General features: G+C 37.8%; 1 protein-coding gene across 7 annotated transcripts in view; it reads left to right on the forward strand.

Annotated features, from left to right (window-relative positions):
• The window catches only part of SPIDR (scaffold protein involved in DNA repair), a 161,904-nt gene that overhangs the window by 65,396 nt on the left and 79,692 nt on the right, over window positions 1-16,816 (forward strand). For all 7 annotated transcript variants that reach the window (XR_014550261.1, XM_083622897.1, XM_083622895.1 and 4 more), the window contains exon 8: window positions 8,545-8,764. Coding sequence is in view for 6 of the 7 variants with exons in the window: in XM_083622897.1 (XP_083479023.1) it covers window positions 8,545-8,764 (220 nt within the window). In the remaining variant the exon portion in view is untranslated. The remainder of the gene's footprint in view (window positions 1-8,544; window positions 8,765-16,816) is intronic.

Below are 16,816 nucleotides of genomic sequence, written 5' to 3' on the forward strand. Positions count from 1 at the left end.
AAATAGGAGCTGGGAGAGTGTCATGGGGGCGGGGAGCATAAAGAAAGTGTGTAACCCTGCTTCCACCAGTGCTTCAGCTTCAACTGTAGTTGGGAGCCCATGCAACTCAATTAAACTTAAACAAAAACCTACTGGAGGTCCAACCATGCATTTCCAGATGTCACATGTAGTTGCTTCCACAAATACGTTTGGTTAACAGACCTGTTTGCAGAGGAAGGGGACTGGTATTGATGGGGTTCAGACCTCAATGTTAATTAGTTTGTTGCCTTGAGTTTCTTAGTATGCTGCTGTATCTGAACTATCAGCTGGTGGCAATGCCTACAAACACTTCCCACCCCCACCCGCCTTTACTTTATTCTTTCCCTCACATCTGGATATAGCAACCATCTAGTTGCTACTAGTCTTCAATGATTTGATTCTTGAAATGTCTGTGGGCAAAGCCTTGAGCATGATTGGAAGATTCAGCTGTCCCATACCTGACATCATGTGTAGGGCATATAGAGATGCAGCTGGACCACCTGTGTGATTCAGTTTCTCATGGGGAACCTGATCACACAGCTGCTGTAAGTCCTACTGAAATGAACTTTGCAAGCCCTGTGCTCAGAGCTTGAGATGAGATGAGCACATGGCTTCCAAATTGCTTCAGGAAGGCCTTTGACAGGTGGGTTGTCCTACCCACCCATCAAAGTTAACCTGTGGGGTGGGGACAGATAGGAATCTGGACTTCTGGGCCAAAATTCTTCCACACTTCCAAGTTATCCCTTCTTTCTCATTCCCATTAATCACTAGCCATTGAGATTTAAGTTCAAAAGGCTTTTAGGCTGCATACTTCTTGCTGAAATATACCAATGGAGGTGCTAAGGCACATTCCTAGAGCCAAACTAGATGTTACACGCAAATATATGTAACAGAGTCCTAATTTATTTATATTAATAAGCAACCTGGGGGAGGAAGGGGCACTTAACCCTTAACTTTATGGGGGTTTCCATGTTCATAATTTCGCTAGCTACTTGCCTGTCTGTAAGTTGCAGTTGGGGATGTTGGGAAGCTAGAAAACATAGTTAAAGGATTAAAATCTTCCATCTTCCCCACTCATTCAGCACTTGCCTGTTTTGAGCCTCCTGAGATTGTTTTTCTTCACAGGGAAATTTAAAGTTGAGTCTTCATTGTGCTCCTAGTTCCAACTTTAAATTGTGCATATTCATTGTTTGAAACTAATAAGGTGACTAGGCAATCTCCCTGCATCATGGCTATTGCTCCTGCTGTAAAGATTCTGTCCCACTCATCTATGGTTCAACGATACAGTATCAGTCCACATTGGGCTGGCACTCTTAGCAGTAACGTTTGTGTGAACAGTTTTTTGTGGCATTTTTCATCCTCCTAAGTGTTTCAGCTTTACTTCTTTGGCACTGTATTTGATGGTTTTCTTGTTGACAATTGTAATGAATGCTAGAAATTGTTGTTTTAGACCCACAGGGGAATGGCAAGTGGCCAATGTTCTCTTTGTGTCCTCCTATCACCTCATATTTTATGGTGTTGGAAACAAAGCACAGAAATAAAAGCTTCTATTTTTCTTTTTAACATAGGACTTCTTAGGGAAAGCAGAGAGAAGAAAGTAAGAGCATGTCAGTTAAAAAAAGAAGTTTGACTACGTTTTAGTTCCAAGCAGGATTAAGTGTTCATTGTTGTTCGCCTACATATTCCTATCCAAAGTGTTGCTTGGGTAAAAGTAAACATTTTCAAATATAAGATTTTATGATTAGGCATAAAGTAGCACTTACAGGAGTTTGTACAGTGTGTGTAAAGTTAACAACTCCCCTCTCTTTGGCTTGAGTCATTGGTTTTTATGTTCAAAAGCTTCCCTTGCCAGATGCCTTCTGGCTGAGTTGGGTACACCTGTGCTCAAGTATGTGGAACTGTCTTCAACAGAAAACAAGAACAATGGAAGAATGACGTTACGTAATTGACGTGCTTTGCAGACTTAACAGAATTATACTTGTGGAAACAACCCATCCTAAGTGTTCAGTATGGAAAAGTTCCCCAAAGAAACCCTTCTAGATCTTTGAAAATCTGCAGGGAAGCAGACTTGACAGCTTGGAAAGGCAACAACTTTCAAAAGAAGTATGGCTTTAAATAGCACTGTGGGCTTCTTTTAACAACAGTCAACATTATGATCATGCATTGGGGACAGTCAGACCAGTTGATTTCTAGTCTGTGCCAGTTTTGCAAATGTTTATTCGTAAGTCGGTTTCAATATGAAAATTTAAACACATAAGTATTATTTTATTACAAAATCTGTATTTAAATACAGATTTAATCTCAATTATATATTTAAATATGTGGTTTATTTTAATGTTCATATTTCTAAACTAGTTTTATCCTAAAATACACCTGTTACTGATGTTAACTATTTTTTTGAAATGAATCCTATATCACAAAAATTCAAAGAAGGGCTTGCGAAGTTCATTTCAGTAGGACTTCGCTTAACTAGTTCACTTAAAAATGCAGACCAAACAAAATTCTTCTCCATCCCTAACTTGCATGTCTTGCCCACTGCATAATATTTTAAAACACATTTATTGTGAATGTTTATTAACAGTTGTTATCCTATGAAGTAAGAATGACTAAGAAAATGTAACTTCTCTGGTTGTGAACGTCTTACCTGGTTAGGAATTAGAACAGAGTCTCCCATTTTCAGTGGCACTACACTATCCATTGCATGATTTTGTCCCCCATGTTGATATTCCATGTATTGGTGTGTTTGTGTAATCAGTATAAACACAGTATTTAGATCCCTGTTTGTACATCCAGTTGTCACACCATAATTCTTCTTTTGTTTGAGGTTTAGAGTTTAGAGCCAAGAGGTTAGAATTTTGAATCATTGGCTGTGGATTTCATATTATAGGTGGCATGTGTAAACATTTGTGTTTGTTAATATGTCTGACTCAAGGTTAATTAGATGGATTAGAAACAAAGGATTTATGCAATAGATCTGGAGGAGATAAACTCCAATTGTTTAAAAGGCAGATATGTTTTCATGATTGAAAAAAATCCACTTCAATTTCCACATAATTGACAGTGTGTTGACAACTTGAACAGGTAAACTAGTAAGACTCCAGTTTCAAACCAAAAGGTTTTGCGTAGACGTGTATTCATATGGTTACGGAACTCAGATCTGTAGTATGGCAAAAGGGTTTACATAATGATATTGCTTGCATAGCTCTGGTTACTCAGACTCCAGGCACCATACAGAAGAAATGTTTGCTGTTTTCTTTTTATGTACGTAGAGAAAGTGGGGATTAAAGAGATCAAGTCACTTGCACAAGAGCAGGCAGCAAACTAATGGCACAGCCAAACCTAAAACTCCACCTTCATGAGTCCAAGGTGCAGGCCTGTAATGACCCACCTAATGATTCCACCTAAACATTAGGAAGAACTTCCTGACAGTAAGAGCTGTTCGACAGTGGAATTTGCTGCCAAGGAGTGTGGTGGAGTCTCCTTCTTTGGAGGTCTTTAAGCAGAGGCTTGACAACCATATGTCAGGAGTGCTCTGATGGTGTTTCCTGCTTGGCAGGGGGTTGGACTCGATGGCCCTTGTGGTCTCTTCCAACTCTATGATTCTATGATTCTATGACCCAGTCTTAACATGTGGAAGGCTCAGGGTGTCTTTAGAGGGCAAGGTAGACTGACCCTCCGAAGTGCCTGCCAAGCCTGGAAGCCAAGAAGTTGTTATTACCATATCATCAGATTGAGTCATTGCAGACTGAAGAACAGTTCAGATCCTCTACAGATATCAGTTGATTTTTAAAACATCCAGCTACTGCAACAGGGAAACCCAACCCTGGATCTTTCTCTCTGCCTGATCTCCAGGCACAGCAAGCCAACCGAATCCAGATCTCACTCATGTGGCAGTGTCACAAGGACCAGTATTAATCTCCTCAACGGGGCCAAAGCACTTCTCTGGTTACAAGCTTTAGCTGCACATTAAGTATAATTGTGTGGGTGAGAGAAGAAAATTGGGGTCATCACTTGCCAGTGGGTGGAGCACAGTCATGTAACAGAACTTGTAGTACTATAAGTTCAGCAAGTATGAAACAGCAGTTTCTTATGAAATATTCTCTGTTTTCATTCGCTTCCAAATCTTAGTTGCGATTTATGCACTGCATCCTGCACTTAGCTGTTTGTTGCCAAATCCTTGGTAGATAGATAGATAGATATATTTGACAGTTGCTTAATCTGTGGACCTGATTTTTTTATGCCTCTACCATTTCATTAGTGTGTTAACAATAACAGCTTCTCATAGGAAACAGTCTAGAAATACAGGACCTCACTGCTGCAGTAATTTGGCAATAGTGTTCCCCACCCCAGGTCAAAAATAGAAACAAAGACAAATGTTCACTTCCTGCATTAGGAGGGAAGAAATGAACTTTCCAGTGCTATCACCATATTAGAGATAGATTACAGGAATCTGAAAGAAATTGTGTGAATAGTGTGATGAGGGGGAAGGTCCAAGCCTAAGAGAGGGTGTGGACAATGCTGTATGGTACTCTAGTTTTGCTATTATATTACATCTTATAGATAGCAAAGTAACTTAAGACAGCCCTGTAAAGTGCTGGTTATGACCTATAAAGCCCTAAATGGCTCACCTCCATCTGAAAGACCGTATTCCTTCATACAAACCTATCTGGGTTTTGAAATCTTCAGGAAAGGTCCTTCTCTTGGTCCTGCCACCCTCACAGGCACGATTGGTGGGGACACAGGAAAGGGCCTTCTTAGTGGCTGCTCCCAGAGCTACCTCCCTAGAGACACTAGACTGGCTTCATCCTTTTTGTCCTTCCACCAGCAGGTGAAGACCTTGTTCCAACAGACTTTGGGGATTTGAATGCTTTTAATAAAAGAGCTGTTGCCATGCTATTTTTATTGTAATTATTTCTATATTTTAAAAGGCTATTATACCCATATAAAGTTTTAATTCTATTAATTAAGAAGACATCTGAAGGCAGCCCTGTTTAGGGAAGCTTTTAATGTTTGATGTATTACTGTATTTTAATACTTGGTTGGAAGCCACCCAGAGTGGCTGGGGAAGCCCAGCCAGATGGGCGGGGTATTATTATTATTAATAATAAGGGTAATAATAATAATAATAATAATAATAATGTCCCCCTAATTATTTTCTCTATATTTTAGTGATTCTTGTTTCTTCTGTCTGGGGAAAAGGCAGGGTATAAATAAATGTATTATAATAATATTCCCATAATGCAGATTAAGGAGAGAAGCTAAGAGAGTCTGACTTATGGCAACCCTAGGAGCATAGGAAGCTACTTTATAGTGGGTCAGAGTCTGTCTAACCCAGTAAAGTCTGCTTTGACGAGCAGTGGCTTTCTAGGGTCTTCGGGTCTTTCTCATCAGCTGCTGGAGATGTAAGAGGTTGAACCTGTCCATCTGTATTCACAGCTTGTGTCCTATCTCTGTGCTATGATCCCTTTCCATGTGGTGTTCTTGTACCACTTCAACACTCTAAAATGGAAATTGTGATTAAAATAAATTGAGTGTCACTGCAAGGCAGACATGGGGGGAATTGTGGCTTTTCAGATAGTGCAGGACTCCAACTCCCATCAGCTCTACCCATCAGAGCCACTGTTCAGGGGATGATGGAAGTTGTAGTCCAGAAGCATCTGGAGAAACTCAAGTTTTTGACCCCTGTTCTATATTCCCCATTCCCAAATCCTTGTGCCCTGGACATAAATTTGTGTATGCTAATATCTATAGATATTCAGATGCCAGGTGGCTAGAGTCTAACTGGTACTGTATTTTGCCTTGTGCCCAACTACTCTATAAGCAAAGTAGTAAAATAATAAGTTTTGTGTTTTAAAAAAAAAGAAGCACAGGGGTGGGGGTAAGAGAAACTTGAGGACCTTTGTCGACTTCTAACAGTGCTCATGCACTCAACTGATGAGAAAAGATGTAATTTTCAATTGCTTGAACTAGTAACATATCTATACATATGTATTTGAAACGCCTTGCTGAAAGCTTTAAGGTGGTTCAAACTTTAAGGTGGTATGATTAGGAAGGCCTTCAGTCCCAAGTACCTTTGTGCAGGGCATAGAACTAGAGTTGCAGTAGTCGGTCTAACTTTGATCATTCAAAGTTTGCTATCTAACCCATTGTAAATCAAACCAGGACTCAGATAGCATATCTGTATTCAGGAAGTGAATGATGTATGTACTGGTACAATTAAGACGTCACAAATTGTATCACTTTATTCCAGTTTCTCTTTGATATCTACCCACTTACTCAGTGTGCTAGAACAAGAGTCACGTGATTTCTTCTTTAAACAAGGATCAGCATCTGAGGCACAAGGAGATCCAGCAGCCTGTGTACCTCTTAGTGCAGTTTGGGTAACTTGTGGCCATCCAGATGACATTGGACTTTGACTCACATTAGTCCTAGTTATCATGGCCAATAGCCAGGGATGATAGGAGTTGTTAGTCCTACAACATCTGGAAGGTCACAGGTTCCCTATTCCTGTCTTAATATAATGAATTACTGAAAAAAAGACCTTGAACTTTGTGTGCATTTAAAGCAAGAATAACTGGCAGTGTTTTTTGATTGAGTTAAGTCTGCTGACTTCAGCCTGAGTTCAGGAACATGTTGGAAAATGCTTAGATGTTTAAGTTTGGTTCAGGGGCATTACTGGGGGAAAATTATAGTCTTGCTTTCTTGGGGAAATATTTTGGCCCCTTAGTATAATTTATTTTATGAGTCTGAACTTTCTAAGAAAGCATAGCAGTCTTATTTTAAAACAATTTGAAATTGTCAAAGCAAATAGTATCTGCTTTTTTCTGAACGTATTTTTGAGATGTTACACTTTGACTAAAGGGCTGTACATTGGAGTTGGCATCTCTAAATTACTGTACCGAGTGGACTTTAAAAAGTTGCATCTAATAATTCCAGCTGTCCTGTACTCATCTGCCATGAAACTAATGAAGCTTAAGCTTCAGGGTCCCCAGAAAAGAATTTAGTCCACATTGTTTAAGAATTTTGGGTCTAGTAGATCTAATTTGATTTGCACGACTCAATTTTTTTGTGTGTGTGTTTGTGTGTTTATATATTTCAACATTCCCAAAGGTTGAGAGCCAGTAGCACAGATGTAAAGGTGTGGTGATCTGGAACAACTCCATTGAAGAAGCTAACAGTGGCTACTTAGACCTTGTTTCTGATTGTGAAAGGACCCCCATAACAGTTTAAGCTTCATTCAAAAATGAAGACCTACATTCAAAAATGTAGGTCTGCGACACTCTGCAGTAGTACATTTCTGGTTTTCTGATTATCTGTAGATTCTCTCTCCACCACCACCCTGCCGCCCTAATTTTCATGGAGTGCCTAATTTTCATGAAGTGATATTCTTTCTTTCTCTACTTCAGTACTGTATTTGAAAACAAATGAGAGCAAAAAGACCATAAAAGTAATACAAGCTTGTCATATGAATGTCATGTAAGACCTAATTGAAATGGCAGCTGCATGCACTACACTTAAGTATTACTGGAACATAACTCCTTTGATGTGGTGCTTTAAACCCCTTCTTGGCTGTACTTTCTAGCTGCTCAGAAGCCCTGGTACGCTATACTTAAGCATCTTTTCTGATACTTAAATATTTCAAGTGTCAAGTGTTTTTTCTCTAGCTACGCAGCTTTTAATCTATGTCCAAATTCATAGATTTGCTGCACACTGAAGCTATTGCCTGTTGTTGTTTGCATATTTAAGCAACAAATTTGTAGCTCACTATTAGCATATACATTGCTAAAATTTATGCGGCATGTCCTTACTCATTTTAAGCAATACTTTTTATAGGCAAATCTTTATTCTGTTTTGTAAACCTCTGGGATGACTGAGGATAACTTAAGTTCCCCAAAACCTTTAGGTAACCCACTTTTTGTCAAATGCAGTATTATCATTTGCTGTTTGCCTGCAGAGCAATATCTTTCAGATAGGAGCATAGGAAGCTTCCCTATAGGAGACCATACTATTAGCCTATGTAGCCCAAGCATCTCTGGTAGAGATCCTTCTTGCCATCTGCTACCTGACCATGTGCTACCTGACCATGTGCTCTACCAGTGAGCTATGGTTCATATGGATTCAGATATAATTTCAGTTTGCCTTGTGTATTTATTTAATGTTGCACAGTACTGAAATATTATTTAAAGTTGTCTTGGTAAATATTAATAGATTGTTTTTACAGATACAGTTAAATAAGATGGAATGCTTTTTATGTATTGAATATCTATACCAGAGGTGGGGAAATTGTGGACCTCCGTTTGATGGACTCCAACTCCCATCAGCTCCAGCCAGCAGAGCCAATGGTCAGGGGTGGTGGGAGTTGTAACATCTGACCTACACAACTATGAAAAAGTGCAACTAAGCTCATTATCTAAACACCTACTTGCACACATAGATGTCTGTAGAAGAAGTAGGGCTGTGTCCTCGTGTGTGTATTCTGCATCCCATGGAGTACTTATCTTAGCTGCTTTATTGCTTAATTTCCAGGTGTTAAATCTGGTGTACTAGCTGTGAAGATTGAAGAAATGCACGAAGAATGCAATCTCTGCATAACCGTCTGCCATCAGTTGCGACAAATTTGTGCTGGCAGTTCTTCCACAGAAAAAATTGCCGTCGTTGAGCCTAGGCTTAAAGTTCTTTTTGCAAAAGAAACAGCAGCTCACCTCAAGCTAGCTCTGCAGGATGTCTTATATATCCATCCTCCTTGGTAAGTATTTTTATTTTTAATTATTTATTAAAATATTCACAATCTGTTCTTGGCATGCTCGTGTATCTCCATAAATTTATTTATTTCACCTTATTGGGCCAGGCTGCATTTCAAGGTGTATGTAATGATATAACTGTGAAAAATATTTTAAATTCAAATGTGTGAAGCATCATGAAATGAGACACTGTATTGGTCTTTCAAGTGATGAACAAGAAGTTTTGGTTTTTTCCTAGCGGACATCAATCCTTTACCTGTCTGATGGGGAATGCATTGTACCTTGTTGAGTTCTCCAGCTACTATTGTGGAGGGAGAGCACCAAGCAAGAACAAATCAAATAAATGCTGCTATACTTCTGGAAGTTGTATATCTTTAGTTTCTCTATTTATCACATTGATAAACACAAGCTCCCTGGATCAATCATTCATCAGTCAGACCAGGACCAAAAGGGATATTGTTCCTCCAGAACCCTTTGATAGAATGTATGCATTTAAAAAGTTATAGATATTCAAGCAGACAATGTGGACCAAAAAACCCCCAAACAAATCCCTACCATCAAAAAGAGAGTTAGTTGTCTTTTAAATTCTTCCTTTGAAGTTTTTGCAAAAGCAGAAAGAGTAGAGCTCTGATAAGGAAAAGAAGCTCAGCCACTCCACAATAAAATTTAACAAAATTCAAAGTCACTGACTGCAAGAACACTGCAGGAAGAAAGATTTAATTATACAATCTGTTGATGATTACTCCTTCAAAGACTTTAGAGTTGGAGATTATAAGCTATCCAGAGAGAGAGAGAGAGAGAGGGAGAGATGTAGCAGCCTTGGCTAGCTTGTATCCCGTATAATAATTCCTAATACAGTATATTTTGAGATTCTGCAGCCTACATCTTAAAACAATCAGTTTCTTAAAGAAAGGCATTGTCATCGGCTAGTGTCTTAAACAACTTAAACTTTACTTATTCTTCTATATTATTGTACTAAGTGTTTGATAATAAAATCTTCATAAATGTAATGCTTTTAATGTGGACTTAGGCTCTTCAGAATGACTTTCTTCCTCTTTTAAACTATTCCCTAGGCAATGATAAGGATACTAAGTTGTATCTTTATTTTTTTTTAATGGATAACTTTTGTTTGTCATTTTTTGAGCTTTTCTCACACACTTTCATTTTTTTTTTAAAAGATTTTTATTAAAGTTTTCCAAAAAAAGAAAAATAGAAATTCACAGAATAAAAAACCATAAATTACAGAAAAAAGAAACACACAAAAAAGAAAAAAAGGAAAAAAATACAGAAAGAAAAGCACAACTAATTAAGAAAAAATACATTTAAACAAAGAAAAAATAAAACCATTCCATTTTTCCAATAGCCTCAATTTCATATGCTTATGTTCTTGACCTCCTCGCACCTTCCCCTTTTTGTATTCCCATTCAAATATTTAATTCAGCAAATTCTTACCCTTTGTCAAATGTTTAAACTTTGTACCATAACATATACTATATCCCTATTTTTCAACCAATTATCAATACCTTTTTTGCATAGTCTTAATAACTTTTATCACTAATTACCACTTATTACCCATCCAAGCACATTTTTAACACTCATTGATTTTATAATATTTCTGGAGATAGTCTTTGAATTTCTTCCAGTCTTCTTCCACCAACTCTTCTCCCAGGTCTCGGATTCTGTCAGTCATTTCCACCAATTCCATATAGTCTATCAGCTTCATCTGCCATTCTTCCAGGGTGGGTAGCTCTTGTGTCTTCCAATACTTTGCGATGAGAATTCTTGCTGCTGTTGTTGCGTACATAAAGAAATTTCTATCTTTCTTTGGCACCAATTGGCCCACCATGCCCAAGAGAAAGGCCTCTGGCTTCTTAAGGAATGTATATCTGAAGATTTTTTTCATTTCGTTATATATCATCTCCCAGAAAGCCTTAATCTTTGGGCATGTCCACCAAAGGTGAAAGAATGTTCCTTCACTTTCTTTACACTTCCAACATTTATTGTCAGGCAAATGGTAGATTTTTGCAAGCTTGACTGGTGTCATGTACCACCTGTATATCATTTTCATAATATTCTCTCTTAGGGCATTACATGCCGTAAATTTCATACCTGTGGTCCACAACCGTTCCCAGTCAGCAAACATGATGTTATGACCAACATCTTGTGCCCATTTAATCATAGCAGATTTAACTGTTTCATCCTGCGTATTCCATTTTAGCAGCAAGTTATACATTCTTGAAAGTATTTTAGTTTTGGGTTCTAACAACTCAGTTTCCAATTTTGATTTTTCCACCTGGAAGCCTATTTTTTTATCCATGTTATAGGCTTCTCTTATTTGAAAATAGTGCAGCCAATCTCGCACCTTATCTTTTAATTTCTCAAAACTCTGCAATTTCAATTTATCCCCTTCTTGTTCCAGTATTTCCCAATATTTCGGCCATTTGGCCTCCATATTGGACTTTTTAAGTGCCTTTGCCTCCATTGGTGACAGCCACCTTGGGGTTTTGTTCTCCAATAAGTCTTTATATCTTGACCAGACATTAAACAATGCTTTCCTGACAATATGATTTTTAAATGCTTTATGAGCTTTGACCTTGTCGTACCACAGATATGCATGCCACCCAAAGACATTATTAAAACCTTCTAAATCCAAAATGTCAGTGTTTTCAAGAAGCAGCCATTCTTTCAGCCAGCAAAATGCGGCCGATTCATAATAGAGTTTCAGGTCTGGCAGGGCGAAGCCACCTCTTTCTCTTACATCGGTTAGTATTTTAAATTTTATTCTAGGCTTCTTGCCCTGCCAGACAAATCTAGAAATATCCTTCTGCCACTTCTTGAAACAGTCCATCTTGTCCACAATTTGCAAAGATTGAAACAAAAATAACATCCTTGGCAATACATTCATCTTTATAGCCGCAATTCTTCCCAACAAGGAAAGCTTCAAGTTTGACCATATCTCTAGATCTTTCTTCACTTCTAGCCAACATTTCTCATAGTTATCTTTAAACAAGTTTAAATTCTTAGCAGTCATATTAACCCCCAAATATTTAACCTTCTTTACTATTGTTAGGCCTGTCTCCTTCTGAAACCTGTCTTTCTCAATCGGTGTTAAATTTTTCTCAAGAACTTTTGTTTTCTCACACACTTTCAGTGTGGATTTCGAATGCCAGTGGTGTTACTGTGGCTTGACTTGGTGTTTTTTTGTTTGTTTTTTGGCATTATGATATCTTGTGCCATGTGGAGCTGCAGAATTGATATGGCAAGATGGGGGAGGAGTGTCAAGGTACACATAATACATGTGAAGCTTAGGAATAGGGGAGTGTGGGATGATGGTGCTAAGTAAGTAAATTAATCTGCCTTAAACAATGGTTGTGCAGTCGTGTGCATCCAGTGTACATAAGAAATGTGGAATAATGCAAATCTTACAGATCTGAAGTATCCATCAGTGTATTTCCAATTTAAGACCTAGCTACAACCTAAATAAAACAAAATGTCAGCCACAATTACCTAATACACTGAGCCTGCAAAAGCAAGAGAGGCCATATTGATCTGTTGGCTCATTATTATGACAATGCATCAATATCTGTTTTGGCAATACTTATCCTCTGGGGGTGTTAAACATTTAAGAGAATGGGTGTGATTAAGAAGTGAAGTGGTTATGTAATCCGCTTACAGCAAATTAGGTAAGATCAGAGGTGAATGCACCAGCAAACAAATATTTGCTAATACTTCATGTTAGCTTTTTTAGTATATGGCAGGATCATACAGTTAGTAAATACATTTGAAATATAGTAGTAGCAACTTCAATATACATTTGCCCATTATTTATATGCAAAAATATTATACTTTTAAAAATCTAATTGTTGTCAAAGGATAAGTTTGTAAAAGTCAACTTTTGCCTTGAAGGGAGGAATATTTATTTTATTTTCTGTTCCTCTGACAAATGTGTGAACTGAGTCATACATTATGAACATACCTGTTTTAAAATAAGTTGTCATGTCTAAGATTATTTTTTTTAAATTGGGGGGGGGAATTGAAAATATTATAATGATCCATAAAGAAGAATATTCTAGACTTGGAAATCTCTAACTCATATGAAAGAGGAAATTCCAAAGATACTACAGTGACAGAAATTGCTATTGGGCTTTTGTCTACTGACGTCAATAAGGGATAGCAGACAGTTTTGTTAAAGTCAGTAAAAATGTATAGTAGGAATTAACTCTGGGCTAGATGCAGAACTTTAAATTATATATGACTCTTTTTAAGAGTATTCCCATGTGTGTTTAATCCCATTATAAATTCCACATTTTGTTTAAAGATGAAGTGGTAAAACTGAAATCTGGCCCTGTTAGAAGATAATAATTTTGCTTTTGACAGTTTTGGATAGAAAGCACACTAAAATATTTTCAAATGGCTTAGCCAAGTTAATGGCCCCCTGCCAGCAATGAATGACCTGTCTGCTACCTGAAACAGTTATTCATGGGGGGGGGATCATGTCTAATTTTCAGTCTTGATATAACTACTAAAAATAAATCTTATCACAATAAGATTTTAAGGATTAATCGACAGTGTTGCAGAGATAGGTGCGGTTTTTTTAGTAACAAGAATACAAAGCTGAAAATGAATGAACTGCAGCTAAAATATTATATTCATTTTTCACATGGTCTAGTCCTTCCCCTGTCCACTCCCTTAATATTCTTAAGAGGCTCTCTTCTCCAGTCTTCAAAGAGTAGCTGGAAGTGGGGAGGCAGAAAAAGGTCCTCCTTTCCTTCCACTCTGCAGTTTTAATTGCACCTAGACATTCCATTATTGAGCCCATAACCTAGGTTTCATATCTTCGTTTCTAACACTGATGGTGATTATCCTGGGTGGTCTGCAAGGAAACAGACAAAGGTCAGAGAAGTCTTCAAGGGGTAGACCGTGTCAGACTTGGCAGTGGGCCCTCCTGAAGCCCTGGGGCAATACTCTCCTGTAACACCAGGTCTGATGGGATCTTGCAACAGGGAAAAGATATTGTTCAGGTGTATCCTTAGAATGAGTGAGCTGATGGCTTTGGTCAGGTTCAGGTGCCAGCTGATCAGCATGTTTTGTGTTACAAAAGAATACTCGCCCACAAAGGTCTGATTTCCAGTGTCCTTGATGTATTTTGCCTTTTCTTAAAGCAGACTTGTATTACTTTGAAATATTTGCCTTAAGCATCTTTCTGCAGTTCAGTTTCTTTCTTCCCCCTAGCGCTCTGCAATCCATTCTGTGTAGTTATTGGTGAATGGAAGGACTTCCTTTGATCAGGGTTTGACTAAATGTTCTTTTGCTTTATTCCAGTTCCATGATTCTCAGTCCTATTCCATTTTGCCTACCCATGGAGTATTCTATTCCACTCCAGTGTGTCCAAGATAGAGAGTTCAGTATGGGACTGTGCAAATGAAGGGGCAGCATTAGTTCTAATTTGATTCTATAGAATAGAGTAAGCAGGCTACAGATTGGAATGCAAATGGTTTGGGGAACTGCTTCTTCCCCAGACAGTGGGGTCTTCATGGACAAGTGGAAAAGGTAGCCCCCAGTGTTTATCCCAGGTGTACCCTTTTACGTTTTCTTTGTAAAATGCTGTCATTCACTCTTCTAAGGGAAAGTGAAATGCTGTACTAGGTGATAGCTTTATTTTAGGGGCAAAACCGGTCTACCACACATGAGGCTGATTGAATCAGATTTCATTGATGGTCCAGTGGGAATACATGCACACTGCCTAAGGAATCACTTCAGAGTAGCATTTTCCTTCCACGCACATCCCAACTGGCATAATATCAGGCACTTTGCTTGTATCCAGGATGAATGTCATGTGGATGTGCTCTCTTTTTTGGTCAGGTATGAAAGATAGGTAGTTTAAGAAAGGGGAGCCCATTTGAAGTGCATGGTATTCCAAGCACAGCATGGTTCCAACACAAGGTCTGATTGCTGTTAATCCTGGAAATGTCATATTTCTGAGCCATTCATACCTTAAGGTTATTTTTTCCATTTCCTATTTTTATGATTCTATATTTTGTAATGAATATTGAGGTAGTGCTGCTATTTAATGTGACTGAAGTATTTAATCTCTATTTGATGTTGCCCTCCATACAGGGAAACTCTGAAAACAAGACAAAAATAACAAATGAGCAATTAATAACAAAATAAAGCATTGGGTGCAGAGAGAATACCAACCTGATTTAAGCCACATACTACTTTCTTTAGCTGTTGTGTAAGCTACAACATATGATTAGTTAAAAGGTTTATCGTTTGTTTAACAATGTAATAAATTATGGTAACAAATCTAACATCAGAATTCTATTATAACATAGTCTTAGAAGTGCACGTGTTTTTGTTTTTGGTTGCAAAAATACCATTTACCAAATAAATTTGATGACAGTTTTTAGTAAAAGTTGAAAGTTTCCAATAAAGTGTCATAAATGGAATGGCACACTTTCAGGTGAACACTTCTAACAGGGCATGCTTGTTTTAAAAGTTCACAACCATGTCATTTGCAAACATCTTTATTCTCATTAATTATGTTTCAGTTCTGTTAGTTTATCAGCATGGCTAGTAATTCTTTATATGTTAGGTTTGGGGTTCCAAGTGCTTACCCATGGTCCGTGTTTCCTTTGCAGCAAGATGTCCTTATGATACATGGTTTATTTACACATATATACAATCTGACAGAGGGGTTCACAGCATTAACACCCCAATAAGGTATTGATTCTTTCATAGCCACAGCCTTGCATTCCAGTAAAAATCAGGCATGGCTCTGACTCTGCCTTCCCAGCCTGCTGCCTTGCTTCCAGCTTGCATGCACACACAACTCCAGTCTCAACACTGCACTTTGTCTTTCAAACTACCAGCAAGTATACAAATTCACCCTTTATGTGAACATTATGAGAGCTTGCTGCTAGTCAATACATTGTAAAATATTTTGCTCACTAACAACTAAGTTAAAATTATGTCATGGCATGTTGCTAAATTATGTTTTCTCAGTTTAAGTGTATATGTTCCTGGGAATCTCTGAATTTACAGTTTCATGCCAAATGTTCCCTTTAGTGATTTAAAAGGAATCAAATCTCTTACCGAATTTGGGCCAGGGAAACTTGGATGTGACTGCATGACCACAAATCCCTGGAATGGGACTCAGGAGAGTCATGGGATTTTGAGGCATCTTTTTGAACAACCTTCTTCCCTGTAGTATACACATGGAAAAATTTGTTATGATGAATTGTTTAGCATAACTCCACATCCCTTTGCAACCCCTCCTTCCTGGATATTAACTTTTTTGGCCTTGTGAAAAGTTGTTGTTCTCAATAACTAAAACTGTTGTAGTAGACAGCACCCAATTTTATATACATATATAGTGGCAGAGTATATATTTTGCTGAAAATCTGCTCAAATGAAAATTTGTCTCTTTTGGAGTCTAATCTTGCTACATTGTATGAATGCGGCATAAATAAATAATGTGGTGTTTTGTTTTTTGAAAAACAAAAGATGTTAAAAGGTTTGTGTTATTTATTTCAAATCCAGAATACACCCCAAAACCATGTATGGTTTATAATCGAACTGTGTTTATATAAAAGTTATAATGTCATAATTAAGATAACCCAGGAAACATCCGGAATCATTTCAAATCATGTTTTAGGTGAGGGTTTCCCAAACTTGAGTCTCAAATTGTTTTTGGACTACAATTCCCATCAACCCTAGCTAGCAGGACCAGTGGTAAGGGATGATGGGAATTGGAGAAGATCCAAGTTTGAGAAACCTTGTTTTATGTTATTTATTTGGGCCTTGCCTGTGTTAAAACCATAGACCCGTCTAATTAAATTTAGGGTTGTGCATATTCCTTGATCATACTGTGGAATCAGTCAATTTTGTTACTTATTCTGTGAACACTTCGTCTATGGAACTCACAGCTACATTGCTTAACAAGTATGGTGAAAGCTTTATGTTTCATGGACAAAATACTAAACTGTAGTCTGAGAGTGAAGGAGTAATTCAGTGCTTCACATTCCTTCTTTTTTAAGCATTTTATGGGGGGGGGA

This window comes from Podarcis filfolensis, assembly GCF_964270895.1.
Source record: "Podarcis filfolensis genome assembly, chromosome: 7".
NCBI lineage: Eukaryota > Metazoa > Chordata > Lepidosauria > Squamata > Lacertidae > Podarcis > Podarcis filfolensis.